Genomic DNA, 21,677 nt, shown 5'->3' with positions numbered 1-21,677 from the left:
TGTTAAAAACACTGCAACCCATCAAAACCACTAGCAGTAAACTAGCTACCTTTTAGTAAAATGTAAGCTCATTATGTACACAAAATGAGGTACAGAATGGAACACTCAACTAAGACAGCAATATAATCAGTACAAACCATAAAGAGCCTACAAGGTGTTTCTCTTTTCAGAGATTAGTGACTTTCAGCCCAAATATTTATGAGAATTAACGGAACATTCAAGTGTAAGAATGAAACTATAGACAAACATTTTTTATTTTATTTTTCAATGAAAGTTCCTTTTCCGATAAAGACGAGGATCTAGTTGATGAGCGGCTATACATGCGCAGGTTGCAATCACTAACCATATCTCTATCAGCTGGAGCAGAATGTGAGTGTCCCAGGAATACAACTTTAAGATGTTATGTTTCAACTCCTTTGAAGGAGTTAAACACATAGTAAAAGCAAAGGGAATTTGTTTAACATTAAAATGTTCTTACAAAACAAAGCATTGCATTTTCACACTAGAATAGGAAACAACAATGTTGGAATATAGGCCAGATTAACAAAGATCATAATTTTAACCTTTCAGCAAGTTTAGTAATTGTAATCTTGTTGCAGCAGGATCATTTAACCAGAATTATGTTGGTAGCACAAACATAAATTAATCATTTTTGCAAAAGTCAAAGTTTACCCTACTGTAGTCTGACAATACTTAAGATTTCAGATTGAAAATGCAAAAAACAGAATTTATGCTTACCTAATAAATTACTTTCTCTTGCGGTGTATCCAGTCCACGGCTTCATCCTTTACTTGTGGGATATTCTCATTCCCTACAGGAAGTGGCAAAGAGAGCACACAGCAGAGCTGTCCATATAGCTCCCCCTCTAGCTCCACCCCCCAGTCATTCGACCAAAGGTTAGGAAGAAAAAGTAGAAACCATAGGGTGCAGTGGTGACTGTAGTTTAAACAAAAAATTTTATACCTGACTTAAATGCCAGGGCGGGCCGTGGACTGGATACACCGCAAGAGAAAGTAATTTATCAGGTAAGCATAAATTCTGTTTTCTTCTGTTAAGTGTGATCAGTCCACGGGTCATCATTACTTCTGGGATATTACTCCTCCCCAACAGGAAGTGCAAGAGGATTCACCCAGCAGAGCTGCATATAGCTCCTCCCCTCTACGTCACTCCCAGTCATTCTCTTGCACCCAACGACTAGATAGGATGTGTGAGAGGACTATGGTGATTTTATTTAGTTTTATTTCTTCAATCAAAAGTTTGTTATTTTTAATAGCACCGGAGTGTGTTATTCCTTCTCTGGTAGAGTTTGAAGAAGAATCTACCAGAGTTTTTTCTATGATTTTAGCCGGAGTAGTTAAGATCATATTGCTGTTTCTCGGCCATCTGAGGAGAGGTAAACTTCAGATCAGGGGACAGCGGGCAGATTAATCTGCAAAGAGGTATGTAGCAGCTTTTATTTTCTGACAATGGAATTGATGAGAAAATCCTGCCATACCAATATAATATCATGTATGTATATTTTACATTTGAGTATTCTGGGGAATGGTACTTCACTGGAATTATACTGTGTATATAAGACTTTAGCCTATTTGCAAGCAACAGGCTTTTTAATAACTCTTAATTTATGTTAAACGTTTTTGCTGGAATGTAAAATCGTTTTCATTTTCTGAGGTACTGGGTGAATAAAATGTTTGGGCACTATTTTTCCACTTGGCAGTTGCTTGATCTAATTCTGACAGTTTACTGATCTCTCTCACTGTTGTGTGTGAGGGGGAGGGGCCTTTTTTTGGCGCTTTTGCTACGCATCAAAAATTTCAGTCAGAAGCTCATTGTTTTTTCCTGCATGTTCCGGTTCATCTTACAGAACTCAGGGGTCTTCAAAGCTTGTTTGAGGGAAGTAATCTTCACAACAGAGCTGTGAGATTGTAGTTGACTGTGATAAAAAAAAACAAAAAAAAAAAAACGTTTATTCTTTAACTTTTTTATGCCATAAGGTTAGGATTCCTAGGATATTGTCTTTTCTACAAGAAGGTTTAGAAAAGGGTTTATCTGCTAGTTCATTAAAGGGACAGATCTCAGCTCTGTCCATTCTGTTACACAAACGTCTGTCAGAAGTTCCAGACGTTCAGGCTTTTTGTCAGGCTTTGGCCAGGATTAAGCCTGTGTTTAAAACTGTTGCTCCGCCATGGAGCTTAAACCTTGTTCTTAACGTTTTACAGGGCGTTCCGTTTGAACCCCTTCATTCCATTGATATAAAGTTGTTATCTTGGAAAGTTCTATTTTTAATGGCTATTTCCTCGGCTCGAAGAGTCTCTGAGTTATCAGCCTTACATTGTGATTCTCCTTATTTGATTTTTCATTCGGATAAGGTAGTTCTGCGTACTAAACCTGGGTTCTTACCTAAGGTAGTCACTAACAGGAATATCAATCAAGAGATTGTTGTTCCTTCTTTGTGTCCAAATCCTTCTTCGAAGAAGGAACGTCTACTGCACAATCTGGACGTAGTTCGTGCCCTAAAATTTTACTTACAGGCAACTAAGGAATTTCGACAAACGTCTTCTCTGTTTGTCGTTTACTCTGGTCAGAGGAGAGGTCAAAAGGCTTCTGCTACCTCTCTTTCCTTTTGGCTTCGTAGCATAATACGTTTAGCTTATGAGACTGCTGGACAGCAGCCTCCTGAAAGAATTACAGCTCATTCTACTAGAGCTGTGGCTTCCACTTGGGCCTTCAAGAATGAGGCCTCTGTTGAACAGATTTGCAAGGCTGCAACTTGGTCTTCGCTTCATACTTTTTCCAAATTTTACAAATTTGACACTTTTGCTTCCTCGGAGGCTATTTTTGGGAGAAAGGTTCTTCAGGCAGTGGTTCCTTCTGTATAAAGAGCCTGCCTATCCCTCCCGTCATCCGTGTACTTTTGCTTTGGTATTGGTATCCCAGAAGTAATGATGACCCGTGGACTGATCACACTTAACAGAAGAAAACATAATTTATGCTTAGCTGATAAATTCCTTTCTTCTGTAGTGTGATCAGTCCACGGCCCGCCCTGTTTTTTTTAAGGCAGGTAAATATTTTTTAAATTATACTCCAGTCACCACTACACCCTTGGCTTCTCCTTTCTCGTTGGTCCTTGGTCGAATGACTGGGAGTGACGTAGAGGGGAGGAGCTATATGCAGCTCTGCTGGGTGAATCCTCTTGCACTTCCTGTTGGGGAGGAGTAATATCCCAGAAGTAATGATGACCCGTGGACTGATCACACTACAGAAGAAAGGAATTTATCAGGTAAGCATAAATTATGTTTTCTCTTGCAAGGTGTATCCAGTCCACGGCTTCATCCTTTACTTGTGGGATACCAATACCAAAGCTTTAGGACACGGATGAAGGGAGGGAACAAGACAGGTACCTTAAACAGAAGGCACCACTGCTTGCAAAACCTTTCTCCCAAAAATATCCTCCGAAGAAGCAAAAGTATCGAATTTGTAAAATTTGGCAAAAGTATGCAGTGAAGACCAAGTCGCTGCCTTACAAATCTGTTCAACAGAAGCCTCATTTGTGAAAGCCCATGTGGAAGCCACTGCTCTGGTAGAATGAGCAGTAATTCTTTCAGGAGGCTGCTGGCCAGCAGTCTCATAGGCCAAACGGATGATGCTTTTCAGCCAAAAGGAAAGAGAGGTAGCAGTCGCTTTCTGACCTCTCCTCTTACCAGAAGAGATAACAAACAAGGAAGATGTTTGTCTGAAATCCTTAGTTGCTTGTAAATAGAACTTTAAAGCACAAACTACATCAAGATTGTGTAACAGGGGGGGAACTTCCGGGCAGCGGCCATGATCGGTCGCAAGTTGCGTGCTGCTGCAGTTTCTTTCTAATAAATGCAGAAATCCACTCTATAATTGATCGATCTACCTAATTTGTGACTGGAGCTGACTTATATTTTGGACACTGCACCTATCTCATTTCGTGTTTCAACATTTACTGCTGGCATCGGCGCCCGGAGCCGTTACAAGATCTCGGCCTACTGCATACCCCCCGGCAGGGCGCCTGTGGCCCTGTCGTTAGGCGGCACCTATAGTGCTGTAACTTAAACCTAGACGCAAGCTACAGACAAGACAGCAACCTGTGGGAATGGAAGAGCTTATTGTACAAGGGATTCGAGAGCTGCTGGCGGCTCACCATGCCGCGCTAGGAGAGTCTTTGCACGCCGCTTTTGGCTCCCCCAGCCTACAGAATACACCCGTTCCCTTACCATGCTCTAGTGATAGTGCCACTGGGAGATCACGACACCAAACGCCTAACACTCCGTTTGAGATGAGCGACTCGGACATAGATAGTGAGACTCTAAATGTGGGGGCTACACCTACAGAGATCATAGCTGAGAAGATAACGGAGCCCTTAGGATTGCCGATACCGCCAGGAGAAACCATGCCTCCTGACAACGTAACCACTACCAAGTTGACTGCCTCTTTATCTGAGACTTCCAAGAGAGGTATCCCACGCCTCAGAGTTCAAGTTTTACCTACTGCCTGTGGAGTTGCTGCATCGCTTAGGTCCGGGTGGGTCTTTGCTGAAGCCGGTGCTGATCTTTGTACTATACGTGCCAACCCTCCTGGTCTCAGGGAGACCGTGATGACCACAGACTTATCCTGTTTGCCACAGCACGATATTCATAGCTCCTACTGGGTCCTTGCCTACAGAGAGATGTCCCTCCTAATCTTTGCACTGCAGGCACCCAGAGAACTTTTTTGTAAATCCGGAGTAGGGTAAGACTAGACAGTTTCACATCCCCAAGCATTATCCCCCTCACTTGAAGGCTAAGGGGACTCTGATCATACTGGCTCCTGGCGGTCACAACAAATTATAATATAGGGACTTAGAAGTTTATACTGTTGACTTTCTTGTTTTTATTTGCCACAGTTCCTAATGTCAATCAATCTATGTTAATGTAGGCTGTCTGCTTAGAATTTGTTCAGCATAATATGTCACTAATATGTCAAACCATGGTCAGGTGGCTCTCTACAGACTTTCTCTAGTCTCATCTATACACCTTAGATATAGCTGAAAGTTTCTATATAACCTTGTTTAACTGTTTTAATAAGGAACACAGTATTAGCTATGACAACATGCTCCCTACTGTATCCACATGTACCATGTTCAGATTGTCTGTCAGTGTTATCTTATTGCAAGCCTACCCCTTAACCCATTTCTCTTCTCTGCTTTGTGCTGTCTGCGGCCGAGATAGCACAGCGTTAATATTCAAACCTAGAGGGTAATAAGTGGGTTTATGGCTTCTCTATTGTTAAGCGTTTGTGTATTTGCAGAGACGAATGTATTTTGTGGAAGCATTTGAAATAATATCTTTTATTTTAACTTCTATCTTGTGTCAGTGTTCCTTTGATGAGATTGGACAATAGGTCATTCAGAGGAATGTGTTCCCTACTCACTCCTGTTAGTTTTAGTTTAGGGTAACCTTTAAATATCCCTAACTATAATAATTTTGACTGGGCATACCCCTTTTGGCTTAATAAGGCCTCACATTTGGACAATGACTTAGGCTAGCTCTTATCCATATTATGAACCCCCCACAGGTTATAGTATTATTATTTCCATGTATAGAGGTAGCTTGCTAGTAATCTATTCAGTTGAATATATTCCCGTGAGGTTACACATGCGGGGATATTACTATTTCTTGAATGATCATATCTGTTATACTAGACTCCGATGGTAAATTCACTCCATTGAAAATAAATTTCATTTTTCCCCTACCTAGCAAATATATAGCACCCTACCCTGTTAAATTGTTCATCAGAAATATAGTATCAATATATAAAAAATAAGAGGTCCTTCATTTGGGGTCCATGAGTGGCCCCTGCACATTAAGGTTTTCCCACCTTATACTATATTAACTATAACTATGTGGTCCAAGAGTGGCCACTCACATCATTAGGTGGGTTTACAGTTTGATCAGCAATTATCGCCTGTACTGAAAGTGTAATGTGCCATTTAATTATACTGTGCATTTCCTTCACTTGTTTTTGTAGCTTAACCTGTAACAATTTGCTTTCTTTCGTATGTATGTTATGGCAACTAGTAATTGTATGTTTTGAAAAGAACCTCAATAAAAAAAAAAAAAAAAAAAGATTGTGTAACAGACGTTCCTTCTTCGAAGAAGGATTAGGACACAGAGAAGGAACAACTATATCCTGGTTAATATTCTTGTTAGAAACAACTTTAGGAAGAAAACCAGGCTTGGTACGCAAAACTACCTTATCTGCGTGGAACACCAGGTAAGGTGAATCACACTGTAAGGCAGATAATTCTGAAACTCTTCAAGCAGAAGAGATAGCTACTAAAAACAAAACTTTCCAAGATAACAACTTAATATCTATGGAATGTAAAGGTTCAAACGGAACCCCTTGAAGAACTGAAAGAACTAGATTTAGACTCCATGGCGGAGCCACAGGTTTATAGACAGGCTTGATTCTGACTAAAGCCTGAGCAAACGCTTGAACGTCTGGTACCTCTGCCAGACGCTTGTGTAAAAGGATAGACAGAGCTGATATTTGTCCTTTCAAGGAACTAGCTGACAAACCTTTCTCCAATCCTTCTTGGAGAAAGGACAATATCCTGGGAATCCTAATCTTACTCCATGAGTAACCCTTGGATTCACACCAACAAAGATATTTCCGCCATATCTTATGGTAGATTTTCCTGGTGACAGGCTTTCTAGCCTGAATCAGAGTATCTATAACTGACTCAGAGAACCCACGCTTTGATAGAATTAAGCGTTCAATCTCCAAGCAGTCAGACGTAGAGAAACTAGATTTGGATGCTTGAACGGACCCTGTATTAGAAGATCCTACCTCATTGGCAGTGTCCATGGTGGGACAGATGACATGTCCACTAGGTCTGCATACCAAGTCCTGCGTGGCCACGCCGGCGCTATCAGAATCACAGAAGCCTTCTCCTGCTTGATTCTGGCAACCAGACGCGGGAGGAGAGGAAACGGTGGAAAAACATAAGCCAGATTGAAGGACCAAGGCGCTGCTAGAGCATCTATCAATACCGCCTTGGGGTCCCGGGACCTGGACCCGTAGAGAGGAAGTTTGGCGTTCTGACGGGACGCCATCAGATCCAATTCTGGAGTGCCCCATAGCTGAGTCAGCTGGGCAAATACCTCCGGGTGGAGTTCCTACTCCCCCGGGTGAAAAGTCTGACGACTTAGAAAATCTGCCTCCCAGTTGTCTACTCCTGGGATGTGAATTGCTGAGAGATGGCAGGAGTGATCATCCACCCACCTGATTATTTTGGTTACTTCCGTCATCGCTAGGGAACTCTTTGTTCCTCCCTGATGATTGACGTAAGCTACAGTCGTGATGTTGTCCGACTGAAATCTGATGAATTTGGCCGCAGCTAGTTGAGGCCATGCCTGAAGAGCGTTGAATATCGCCCTCAGTTCCAGAATGTTTATCGGGAGAAGCGTTTCTTCCCGAGACCATAAGCCCTGAGCTTTCAGGGAGTCCAAGACCGCACCCCAGCCTAACAGACTGGCGTCAGTCGTTACAATGACCCACTCTGGCCTGCGGAAACATATTCCCTGAGACAGGTGGTCCTGAGACAACCACCAGAGAAGAGAATCTCTGGTCTCCTGGTCCAACTGAATTTGAGGAGACAAATCTGCATAATCCCCATTGCACTGTTTGAGCATGCATAGTTGCAGTGGTCTGAGGTGTATCCGAGCAAAAGGGACTATGTCCATTGCCGCTACCATTAATCCGATTGCCTCCATGCACTGAGCTACAGATGGCCGAGGAATGGAATGAAGAACTCGGCAAGTAGTTAAAAGTTTCAACTTTCTGACCTCCGTCAGAAATATTTTCATTTCCACTGAAACTATTAGTGTTCCTAGGAAGGGAACCCTTGTGAGTGGGGACAGAGAACTCTTTTTGACGTTCACCTTCCACCCGTGAGACCTCAGAAAGGCCAATACAATCTCTGTGTGAGCCTTGGCTCTGTGAAAGGACGGCACCTGAATTAAGATGTCGTCCAAATAAGGCGCCACTGCTATGCCCCGCGGTCTAAGAACCGCCAGAAGGGACCCTAGCACCTTTGTGAAAATTCTGGGAGCAGTGGCTAAACCGAATGGAAGAGCCACGAACTGGTAAATGCTTGTCTAGGAAAGCGAACCTGAGGAACTGATGATGATCTTTGTGGATAGGGATATGCAGGTATGCATCCTTTAGATCCACGTTAGTCATATATTGACCTTCCTGGATCATAGGTAAGATTGTCCGAATGGTCTCCATCTAGAATGATGGGACTCTGAGGAATCTGTTTAGAATTTTTAGATCCAGGATTGGTCTGAAAGTTCCTTCTTTTTTGGGAACCACAAATAGGTTTGAGTAAAAACCCAGACCTTGTTCTGCAATTGGAACTGGGTATATCACTCCCATCGTATGTAGATCTTCTACACAGCGTAAGATTGCCTCTTTCTTTGTCTGGTCTGTAGACAGACGAGAAATGTGGAACCTTCCCCTTGGAGGGGAGTCCTTGAATTCTAGAAGATATCCCTGGGAAACAAGAAATAAAAAGAGCACACAATTTTACAAAACAGTGAAAAATGCACCAATCCTTTTTCACAGTATGTACCTAAGGCTTTAATATGATTGCACAGCAAGTTTCAGAACGATTAACACTTAATGCCCAAACCGGAGCAGCCTAAAGCTAACAACCGGTTAATTAACTACAGCACCATGCCACAGCTTACTGCTGTGGCCCTACCTGCCCTTAGGAATCAGTTTTGGGGAAATAAAGCTTCTTCTAGGCCCTCAATCAGCAGCTGGACCCTCCATGTGAAGCAGCATGAAACATCCTTTCAATTCTAACTGCGCATCTGAGGCGCAAAATTAGGCCCCTCCCACTCCACAGTTGTGAGGCCTACAAAAATCACTTCTAAGTGACTAAATTTATGCCATGTGGATAATAACCCCAGTAAACCACTCCAAAGTGCTTAAAAAGGTGTCTCCAATGAGTATTAGTGTCAACCAGCCTAATTAGCCCTGTTATGTAAGCATTCAATTCTATACTAAGTCTCAGAACATAGCTTACCCTCCCCACATGGGGATCTTGTCAGTCTTCTAGCATTATCTCAGTCTTGTCTAGAAATAAATGACTTAACATACCTCATTGCAGTCAAGCCTGCAAACTGTTCCCCCCAACTGAAGTTTTCTGGTACTCCTTAGTCCTGTGTGGGAACAGCAGTGGATTTACAACATGCTAAAATCTTTTTCCTCTCAGCAGAATTCTTCATCAATTTTCTGCTAGAGAGTAAATAGTACAAACCGGTACCATTTAAAAATAAACTCTTGATTGAAGATATAAAACTACAAATCTAACACCACATTCACTTTACCCTCCCGTAGAGAAACCCTAGTGCTTAGAGCCGGCAAAGAGAATGACTGGGGGGTGGAGCTAGAGGGGGAGCTATATGGACAGCTCTTCTGTGTGCTCTCTTTGCCACTTCCTGTAGGGAATGAGAATATCCCACAAGTAAAGGATGAAGCCGTGGACTGGATACACCTTGCAAGAGAAATTAATATTTGCTGCAGATGGTATTCATTGTTTTTTTCCCCTATAGAGATAAGCTCAGATTCGTATGTAAATGATTTCTGCAGACACAGATGACATATCTCCAACATTTACTGGATAATGAAACATTATTTACTGGGTGATAATGTGTATACTAGTACAGAGCTACGTGTATAATATACCCCAGCCTTAAAAGTAGCAATATCATATATTAAAGATTTGTAAAGAATAAAAAATGCAATGATGCGCTAGAACATTTAGCAACAATGTTTAATACAGGGTTCTTTTGAAAAGAGGTATTTCAAATATAAAACTGTCCTACAGAAGCCATATTGAATATTTTAGGCTCCAGAACTGATGAGCCACTATGTGAGTAATGTATAAAGTAATGACTGTTTTTTTTGCCTCACCATATTAAAACTATCCCCTTATGATAAGAATTGGCCCCAACATTTCTACTGAAGGCACTTTACATCGTTAATAGGGTATTAAGGTAAAGCACACTCCATAGGAACAAATACAGCTCACAGTGTGCTAATCAGCTCTAATTTGCTTTACTCATAAATACTATTACTGGTCACAATGTGAGGGCCTGTGAAACAATGAAACCACTGAGCTCTAAATATATCCTAAATAATAAGTAATTCTTATGAAATCAGTAAATTATATGGCTCTAGTGTATGAAATCCCTGTATGTTCTTGGTAAATGTTTGCTAGTCCATTGTTAGCGTGTAAACAACATTACATTAAAAAACTACATGCTCCAATTTCTAATAACATGTCATTTTAAGACCTTCGAACCTGCACTACTGTGTGTTTAACCCCCACAAAGAGGTGCATTGAGTTCAATGTGATCCATGCTTATTATACTGACAGTAAGCGCTAGCCCCTGTAGCCAAACCTAACCCTTTTTTTTAATGTTGGCTACTGGTCCTGCAGTTACAATATCCCCACATAGCAGGTGTCACAGTTTTACTGCCTGAAAGAGGATTTAAAAATAAAAAAATAGCGAATGTGTAGTTTTTAAAAGATTATTCATTACGTGGAACTTTTACCTTCATTTCTAATATCTTTTGGAAAGTTTCTGTGTTGCAGTCAGCAAGGAGTTTAATGTAATTATCAACAAAGACCACAGACGGTTCATGTGGAGCCATTACAACCTAAAAACAAAATGAAAAAACCAAGACAAAGTTATTGGAATGTAATGCAATCAAAAACAAACATTAAAAGATACTTTAATAGATGTTGCTAAAACAACAGAAAAATTAAGCATGAATGATAAAGAAGACTTAAAGGGACAATTAACCCAATTTTTTTATTTTGTGATTCAGATAGAGCATGCAATTTTAAGCAACTTTCTAATTGACTCTTATTATCAAATTATCTTCATTCTCTTGGTATCTTTATTTGAAATGCAAGAATGTGAGTTTAGATGCTGGCCCATTTTTGGTGAACAAACTGGGTTGTTCTTGTTGATTGGTGAATAAATTCACCCACCAATAAACAAGTGCTTTCCATGGTCCCGAACCAAAAAATAGCTTAGATGCCCTTTTTCAAATAAAGAAAGCAAGAGAACGAAGAACAATTGATAATAGGTGTAAATTAGAAAGTTGCTTAAAATTGCATGCTCTATCTGAATCACGAAAGAAAAAAATTGGGTTAAGTGTCCCTTTAACTTGCAACAAACAAATGTTCACAGCCCCAATAAAAGAGCTGGTAGCTTAGTCAACACAAAGGATTACTGTTTTGCTTGAGAACAACTACAGTTTATATTAAAAGTACTCGAGTTTGCATTTAAATTAAAACTTTTCAGACTATCTTATAAGCTGAGTTCTTAGTTTACTATCTTGCAGAAATATTGATGACTGTGTGTGAGTGCATTGTCTTGGCACTTTAATTGTGACAGATGCAAATCAGAATGCGTTTGTCCAGCTTGACTTCTCGGCTAGAGGCCCAACCTAACTTGGAACATACAATTCTGAATCTGTCAGCAGACACAGTGAAAAACCCAAGGAGCATTCCATCTCTTGGGGATGTTTTGTGGTCACTGGAACACAAAAAAAGCTACACAGCATTTTCTATAACCATAATACAGGAATAATATAAGTAGAATCCTGCAGTATTCATTATAGTAATGCCAAGTCTGTTAGCGCTCCATACTGAATGTAAATCTGTGAAAATATTAAGTACTGGATGGATCAGTCCTGAAGCGTTGTGTTTGTATTTTATATATATATTTATACATACACTGACATACATACAAATTATACATATACATACACACACACCATATGGCCAAAAGTCGTGGACACCCCTACTTATTATTTAGTTCAAGTGTTTCAGCCACACCCATTGCTAACAGGTGCTTAAAATGCAGCAGTCATGAAATCTCTCTACACAAACATAGGCAGTAAAATGGGTCATACTGAAGACCTCAGTGACTTTAGTCATAGGATATCACATTACTTTGTGACATTTCTGCACTATTAGGTCAACTATTTAGTGCTGTTATTGTGAAGTGGAAGCGTCTAGGAGCAACAACCCAGCCACAAATTGGTAGACCATGCAAATTCAGCAGCAGAGTGCATAAGTGTATAGCTTGTATCATCTATTGCATCTGTTCAAAGCTACATCTGGAAGCAACATCAGCACAAGAGTTATGTGTCTGTAGCTTCATGAAATGTGTTTCCATGGCCGAGCAGCTGTACACAAGCCTCAAATCAACATGCATCATCTGCAATAATTTAAAGCACACTGCCCCTGGACTATGGAACAGTCTGATAGAAGAATCTGGGTGTGGCAGATGCCAAGAGAACACTACCTACTGGAATGCATAGTGCCTACGGTAAAGTTTGGTGGAGGAGGTATAATGGTCTGCGGCTGATTTTCATGGTTTGGGTTAGGCCCTTTCCAGTGGAGGGTCTTCTTACTGCTACAAAATACTAAGGCATTTTAGACAATTGTTTTTTTTCCAACTACGTGGCAACAGTTTGAGGAAGGTCCTTCCTGTTCCAATATGACTGTGCCCCTGTGCACAAAGAGAGGTCCATCCATAAATACGACGACGAGATTTGGGTGGAAGAACTTGAGTGGCCTGCACAGAGCCCTGATCTCAACCCCAATGAACACTTGTGGGATGAACTGGAATGCTGATTGTGGGCCAGACCTTCTCGTCCAACATCAGCGCCTTTCCTGACAAATGTTCTTTTGGCTGAATGAACACAAATTCCCAATCTTCCCAGAGCGGTGGTGGCTGTTACAGATGCAAACAGGGGGTGGAAACTCCATATTAAAGTGTGTGTGAAGAAGACCCATCCAAAGACTTTTGGATAACATAACACCACAGAACACTTGTATCAAAATGACAACATACCTATTGTAGAATATGCGTTCATCTTAAAAGGAGGAATGTTTTTGTTTTGTTCTCTGTGCTTTTAAGCTAAGAGGAACACAGAGTGAATGTAACTATCCAAAGCTGAACGTAATGTATTGTGATCCACTCTAGTCACAACATCCTTAACATTTCTAAAGACATCTAGTCTGTAAAGAAGACTAAATGTATTACATCAATAAAACAAAGTAGTTCAAATATACTGCTATTAACAGTGTAATATATTTCACTTGTATAGTTTCTTGGCCTCTGCAAATTGTGCATTTAAAGCTAAGCCCATTTATGGAGCCAGTAGGGCCATAAACACTTTATATTGTATATTTCCCATACATTAGCAACTTAATTATATATATCTGCAGAAAACCCCCATAAATACATACATAATAGCCATAACAAAACCCTAACACCCTTAAAGGGACAGTAAAGTCTTAATTAGACATTCATGATTTAGACAGAGCATACAAGTTTAAACAACTTTCTAATTTACTTCTATTTAATTTGCTTTCTTCTCTTGTTATTCATTGCTAAAAGGTTTATCTAGGAAAGCTCAGGAGCAGCAATAAATCTAGGTTCTAGCTACTGATTGGTGGCTGCATATATTTATATATATATATATATATATATATATATACACCAATTGCCATTGGCTCACCCATGTGTTCAGTTAGAAACCAGTAGTGAATTGCTGCTCCTTCAACAAATAATACCAAGATAATAAAGGAATTTTGATAATAGAAGTAAACTGGAAAGCTGTTTAAAATTGTTCTACCTAAATCATGAAAGAAAAATGTTAGGTTTCATGTGATTTACAAAATAATAAAAAAGGAGGGGCATTTAGCAACACAGAACTTGAGCTAAAGTCTAAGAGATACTTTTCATTAGAGAAATTATAATCATTTTATAGACAGGTAGGGGTGTGTAAGTAAAAGAAAGAAATACAATGAAAAGAAGAAAATTAGTGTCTGAAATCTTATAGCGAGACCGTTGTGAAATGATCATATATAACAATAATTTATACCCAGATAATGGAGAAAAAAAAATACAGCACTGATCCTGTTTAACTAAATACAACTGAAAAATGTCTAACTACTTCCATATGTGTCTTTCCAATTAGAACTAAACTTTAGATGCAGAAAGGTCTTCCCACTGTAATGTAGTTGTCAAAGTGTCCAGACCAAGGTTTGTTTTAACTGGTCTGAGCCACTAGTTTCAGACAGTCATAAAACTGTCCTATTATATGTTTATTTTTAATACTCAGAATTGGCTCAGTAAGTTGCTTAATGGACACGGATAAAGTTAAAGGATAACCCAAGAAAAACTAGGAAACTGAACGTGACATTCTTAAATGTACTTAGTGAAATTACATACAGTATTTTTAGCGTGTAGTTTAAATATGCAATCTCAATTTGACATGAGAGAGCTACAAAGCAATGATCTTAAATGTTCCGAGGGTCGCATAAGGTAACTCAGTGTAATGATAGAAAAAGGACAGTTTAGAACGGTATATAAGAAAGGCTATGGATACATTGTGACCAATGACATGTTGAGGTAATTATGACATTACACAGCTCTCAGCTACACAAGAATTTCAAGGCTCCACGGTTCAAAGGATGAAAAATGCCCTCTTGATAAACTATGAGAAAAATAATAGTAACAGCATGCTAAGGAAAAGGAACTGCTCTGTCAGCTGCAGAATGCTGTGAGTTCTCCTGGTACCTCATCAAATTTAATGAACTTTAAGGTTTTATTTCAGAACTATTTAGGAATAATGATTTAGATATTAAATTAATTAAAGGGATATGAAACCCAAATTTTTTTTCTTTCATGATTTAGAAAGAGCATACACTGTCCATTTTACTTCTATTATCTAATTTGCTTAATTCCTTTGATATTCTTTGTTGAAAAGCATATCTAAATAGGCTCAGTAGCTGCACATAGATGCATTGTGTGATTTGCCCACCATATACATTTCCCATTTCTTCAACAAAGGATAAATAAAGAATTAAGAAAATTAGATAATAGAAGTAAATTGAAATGTTGTTTAAAATTGTATTCTCTATCTGAATCATGAAATAATATTTTTGGGTTTTATGTCCCTTTAAGGATGTGGTTAGTAGAACATTATAATTCCCCATTAATTAATAAAAATGAAAACACAATAATATGCATTGTGATTTTGCTGTAAAATACAAAATTTGTTGAAAAAATTGTGGTAATTTTTGGTACCAGCTACATACTTAAAGCAGTGCACAAACTTATTTACAGATAGTCCCAATTGGGCCAGATAAAGAAAAACAAGATAAGTAAATGGCTCAGGCAATTGTGCAGCATATTCAGGCTAAAGCCTCTGGTTTTCAAGCCTGCCCTCAGGCCTCCCCAACAGGCCAGGTTTTCAGGATTACCTTGGATGAGAGCAGGTAAAATAACCATGGTTACTAATCGGCTGATTATTTCCCCTGTGCTCCAGTTCAGATATCCTCAAAATGTGGCTGTTAGGGAGGCCTCAGGACAGGTCTGAAAACCAGTGAGCTAAAGAAATGGACTTCCAGCTTCTATGGGGAGCATGATGCAAGTACAAATTTTACAGAAAAAATACAGAAAAAGTTAGCAAAATAAATAATGAATCTATATTGATATATTGTTTAATTTTAGTTAATTTATTTATGCAAATTTACATTTTAAATGAAATGTCCCTTTAAAATTCATAAAATGTTAGATGGGGAAACTGAAAATAAAATTGTCTCCAATTCTTAAATAATATTTTTTGACTATTAATATGAATATTACTGATGCACTAATACCAAAAGAAACTGCACTCTTACTTATAGTGGTTTAATGTGACCATTATATTGATTACTATTTTAAATTGCAGCTGTAAAAAAAAATCATTAGATGGCCGCTGTAATATAGAATTAAACTAATTTGTTATAGAGTGTTTTATAATATAAGAAAGCTTGTCTGGTAAATGTGTGTGCAGGCCCCTGTACAGAAACACTGTCATAGACAACTGTGCAAAGTGCTATTTATGTAATAACATTTTCTAATTAGAGCATTACATTAGAACTCCCCTTTAAACATTATTGCAATTTATTTTATTATTGAACTCAACAAAGTTTTAAAAAAAACATTGTCCTTATTTTGAGTATGACTATCTGGAAGATACAACAAATTGTCACACCCAGAAGACAGCTCTGCCCTTTTAACTGTTGAGCTTCCTCACAACCCTTTGCAATTATAGCAATGACTAGATATGATTTTGTTCCCTATAACTGACTGGAAATATTTCTGAAGTTATGGCTTAGGATAGGGATATGATGAACTAAAAAACAAATAAGCATAAAGATATTAAGGGGCGCGTGGAAGATATGTTGTGGACATTCTCATAGTACATAACATTTTCTATGAGAATAAACTAAAAACCAGAATGTCTGTATTGAACAAATATAATTACATATTAAAGGGACATTAAATCCAATTTTTTTCTTTCGTGATTCAGATAGAGCATGCAATTGTAAGCAACTTTCTAGTTTACTCCTATTATCATTTTTTCTTCGTTCTCTTGCTATCTTTATTTAATAAGCAGGAATGTAAAGCTTAAGAGCCGGCCCATTTTTGTTTCTGAACCTGGGTTATGCTTGTTTATTGGTTTGCAAAATGTAGCCACCAATAAGCAAGCACTATCCTGTGTCCTCAACCTAAAAAGGGCTGGCTCCTAAGCTTTAAATTTCTGCTTTGTAAATGAAGATATTAAGAGAATGAAGACTTTTTTTTTATAGGAGTAGTAAATTAGAAAGTTGCTTAAAATTGCATGCTCTATCTGAATCATTAAAGAAAACATTTGGGTTTAGTCATAGTTGCCAACAGTCCCTGATTTCCAGGGACAGTCCCTGGATTTTGCTGTATGTCCCTGGAAATGCTACCTCTTTTGCCCAACATTTGGTGTGTATATATATATATATATATATATATATATATATACACACACATACACAGTATATATATATATATATATATATACACACACACATATATAGATAGATAGATGTAGTTTATTATTTAAATATAATTAATTCCTAATGCAATCGTGTTGTTATTATTATTGAATGGGTTCACATATTATTTGTCTTTCTAATTTTAATGCTGTGTTATAAAAATAACCATATGCCCAGAATGTGTTCCAGAGACTGGGTAGGTGTAAGAGCTTGGTACTGTAATCTGTATAATAAACTATGGATAATTCTAAATTATACTATTACTGGGTGTGTTTTGATTGCAGAACTGAGTGGGCGGAGCAGTTGATCAATAGGTCGTCAATACTCCAGTAACTCGCTTGCTTGCTCTGCTGCAAAGTGTCCCTGGAAATTTTTTTGAAATGTTGGCAACTATAGTTTAGTGTCCCTTTAATAAATAACATAACCAACAACTTGCACATAAAGTGATTTTTAAATCAATAAAAATATTAAACTTTTACTAAGCAATAGCTTTATTCTTCCTAAGTTTAACAAAACTAAACAGTGACGTGTGATTCATGAGGGTAAAACAAACTTGAAATCACAGATTATTTCCTAATATGAAAAGATATAAAATGTTGGTTAATGATCTTTTTTGTCTGCTAAGAAACAACCACTCATTTAGAGGTTATGCAGAAGATTGCAGCTTGATCTTCACGGGATATGTAATAGGGTTTTAAAGTGAAACAGAGATGCACTGGAACTGTGCAATTAAGTTTTTGGCAAATTCAGTCGTATTGAAATATCTTTTGATAAAGACTTATCTGGATAAGATGGCTTTTTAACCCTTTGGATAAGGTGGTATTTTTAACTCTTTGGAATCTTATGCTAACGAACTTAAAGGGACACTGAACCCAATTTTTTTCCCCGTGATTCAGATAGAGCATGCAATTTTAAGAAACTTTCTAATGTACTCCTATTATCAAATTTTCTTCGTTCTCTTGCTATCTTTATTTAAAAAAGAAGGCATCTAAACTATTTGTTTGGTTCAGAACCCTGGAAAGCACTTGTTCATTGGTGGATGAATTTATCGACCACTCAGCAAGAACAACTCAGGTTTTTCACCAAAAATGGGCCGGCATCTAAACTTACATTTTTGCATTTCAAATAAAGATACCAAGAGAATGAAGAAAATGTGATTATAGGAGTAAATTAGAAAGTTGCTTAAAATTGCATGCCCTATCAGAATCACAAAATAAAAAAAATTGGGTTCAGTGTCCCTTTAACGACAGACGATGTGCAGGGTACGTCCTCCAAAAAAAAAAAAAATACAGATAACGACCGAGGACGTACCCTGCACGTTGTCGGTCTTGGAAAGTGGTGGTAGCAATCCTGATCGCTTACAGCCACTTTCTGGTTATTGCAGTGATGCCTCGATATTGAGGCATCCTGCAATAACCATCCTTGGCCATCCGATGCAGAGAGAGCCACTCTGTGGCCCTCTATGCATTGGACATCGATGGCCAAAATAATTGGTGGGTGGAAGCCGACGTGGGAGGCGGGTGGGCGGCCATCGATGCATGGCTGATGCAAGAGGGGGGTGGGATCAAGGGCAGGTTAGCCGGGGCGGGAGCGGGTGGGAACCACTACACTACAGATTTTTTTTTTAGAAAAGTGGGAGAGAACAGGGGGTGTGATGTGTCAGGTGGGAGGCTGATCTCTAAATTAAAGCTAAAATTAACCCGGCAAGCTCCCTAATTAACCCCTTCACTGCTAGACATAATACACGTGTGATGCGCAGGGGCATTTAGCGGCCTTCTAATTACCAAAAAGCAACGCCAAAGCCATATATGTCTGCTATTTCTGAACAAAGGGGATCCCAGAGAAGCATTTACAACCATTCGTGCCATAATTGCACAAGCGGTTTGTAAATAATTTTAGTAAGAAACCTAAAGTTTGAGAAAAAGTGAACAATTTTTTTGATTTGATCGCATTTGGCGGTGAAATGGTGGCATGAAATATACCAAAATGGGCCTAGATCAATACTTTGGGTTGTCTACTACACTACACGAAAGCTAAAATTAAGCCTACAAGCTCCCTAGAAGCTCCCTAATTAACCCCTTCACTGCTGGGCATAATACACGTGTGATGCGCAGTGGCATTTAGCGGCCTTCTAATTACCAAAAAGCAACGCCAAAGCCATATAGGTCTGCTATTTCTGAACAAAGGGGATCCCAGAGAAGCATTTACAACCATTTATGCCATAATTGCACAAGCTGTTTGTAAATAATTTCAGTGAGAAACCTAAAGTTTGTGAAAAAAAAATTGTGAAAAAGTGAACAATTTTTTTTATTTGATCGCATTTGGCGGTGAAATGGTGGCATGAAATATACCAAAATGGGCCTAGATCAATACTTGTCTTCTAAAAAGAAAAAAATACACATTTCAAGGAATATTCAGGGATTTATGAAAGATATCAGTGTTCCAATGTAACTAGCGCAAATTTTGAAAAAAAGTGGTTTGGAAATAGCAAAGTGCTACTGCCCTATAACTTGCAAAAAAAGCAAAGAACATGTAAACATTGGGTATTTCTAAATTCAGTACAAAATTCAGAAACTATTTAGCATGGGTGTTTTTTGTTGGTTGTAGATGTGTAACAGATTTTGGGGGTCAAAGTTAGAAAAAATATAATTTATGTAAGCACTTACCTGATTAATTCATTTCTTTCATATTGGCAAGAGTCCATGAGTTAGTGATGTATGGGATATACTCCAAATAAGCCTGATAAATCAAAAGCTTTAACCAGTCCACTGTGTCAGAAAAACGCATTCAATTTCCATACCTTCAAATTTAACGATTTGAGACAGAAGGTCTGGTCTTAAAGGAAGTGGCCAAGGTTGGCAACTGGACATCCGGACAAGATCCGCATACCAGAACCTCTGAGGCCATGCTGGTGCTACCAGAAAATACAATTCGGATTATGGAGTGAGCGCCCAAAAAGGCAGAGGTGAATCAAGACAATGAACTAAAACATTGAACTGTAAATTCTATTTTAACTATAACATTTTAAAATTATTAAAAAAATTTTATTTTTAATACATAGTATATAAGACACAATTAAAATTAAAAGTCATGGATCCATGCGTACATAAATAACAATAGACACAATAAAATAAATGTAGGAATACTGCAGTAAAAACAGATTAAGTACCAAGTTGAGTGGATAAAATGTCATCTCTGATACAGCTGTATAATTGGTGAAAAGTGGTGATAAAAGTTAATGTCCAAAGGAATTGTTAAATCCCAAAAAAATGTCAATGTATGTCCAAAAGTGCAGAATCCAGTGCGTGTCCAAAATATGTGTTTAACAAAAAAGTGTCTGATCCAAAAAAAAATTAGTTGTAAAACATGTTGTGTACAAAATAGTGAAAAAAATCAAATGTGTGCTAAAATCCTTGGCCTGAGGAAACAGTACATGATACTGAGAAACGCGTTGCTGTGTTTTTAATGTGTTGTAATAAACACTTTTAATATATACAATTTGCTACTTTGCTTCTCTTTGGATACTCTCATTTGAAGTCATTTCGATACTGTTGGAGGCAGAACAGTGCCTTTCTGACAACATAGCCTCTTTGGTGAATACCATTTCGGCTTCTGGGAGTCTTTGCTTAAGAGGAGAGTTTACCGGACAACTCTGAGGTTCCGGTTTGCCCAGTCAGCACCACATCTTGGTGCTTTTTTACACGTGAGTGCATTTGAGCTACAATTTATATCTTGACACACTATACGGAATTATGCTATGTGGCGCCTTCTCTATTTCTTTATAAAATCCTTGTAATGTTGGCTCCAATACTGAAAAAAACAAATAAGTTTCCCAAAAAAATGATTAAAAAATATGTGATTGTTGTCAAAAGAGTGAAGAAAAAATTTAATAAAAATATGAAAAAAATAAAATAAAAAATAACACAACACAAAGTCAAATTGTGAGTTAGTGATAAAAAGAAAAACACAGTTGTGATGGAAAATATCTTTAAGACTGAAGGTAATTCCTAAGTGGTGGCTGGTTTAAAATTCCATTATAGTACAGTTAAAAAGAAACCCGTGAAAAGAAATGAAAACAATGCTATAGACAATTTGAAAAATACTTGTTTAGAGTATCAGAAATATTCTTACCAGTTATATGTCAACGTGTTTCGGCCTGATAACAGGCCTTTCTCAAGACTGTCCTTGAGACAGAAGGTCTGGTCTTAAAGGAAGTGGCCAAGGTTGGCAACTGGACATCCGGACAAGATCCGCATACCAGAACCTGTGAGGCCATGCTGGTGCTACCAGAAACGCAAATGATTGTTCCATGATGATCTTGGAGATCACTCTTGGAAGAAGAACTAGAGGCGGGAAGATATAAGCAGGTTGGTAAAACCAAGGAACTGCTAACGCATCCACCGACTCCGCCTGAGAATCCCTGGACCTGGACAAGTACCTGGCAAGTTTCTTGTTCAGATGGGAAGCCATCAGATCTATTTCTGGAAGACCCCACATCTGAACAATCTAAAAAAAAACACATCTGGATGGAGAGACCACTCCCCTGGATGTAAAGTCGGACGGTTGAAATAATCCGCTTCCCAATTGTCTACACCTGGGATATGTACCACAGAAATTAGACAAGAGCTGGATTCCACCCAATCCAAGATACTTCTTTCATAGCTAGGAGACTGAGTCCCACCCTGATGATTGACATATGCCACAGTTGTGATAT

At 38.5% G+C, this 21,677-nt stretch overlaps 1 protein-coding gene across 1 annotated transcript in view; it reads right to left on the bottom strand.

The window, feature by feature from the left end:
• The window catches only part of VPS53 (VPS53 subunit of GARP complex), an 833,787-nt gene that overhangs the window by 5,416 nt on the left and 806,694 nt on the right, over positions 1-21,677 (bottom strand). Inside the window, exon 21 of the mRNA XM_053707376.1 lies at positions 10,636-10,740. Within this exon, the coding sequence (XP_053563351.1) occupies positions 10,636-10,740 (105 nt within the window). The remainder of the gene's footprint in view (positions 1-10,635; positions 10,741-21,677) is intronic.

Source organism: Bombina bombina, chromosome 3 (assembly GCF_027579735.1).
Source record: "Bombina bombina isolate aBomBom1 chromosome 3, aBomBom1.pri, whole genome shotgun sequence".
Taxonomy (NCBI): domain Eukaryota; kingdom Metazoa; phylum Chordata; class Amphibia; order Anura; family Bombinatoridae; genus Bombina; species Bombina bombina.
Note: the sequence above shows the minus strand (reverse complement) of the source record. Positions and strands in the feature narration are given on the sequence as shown.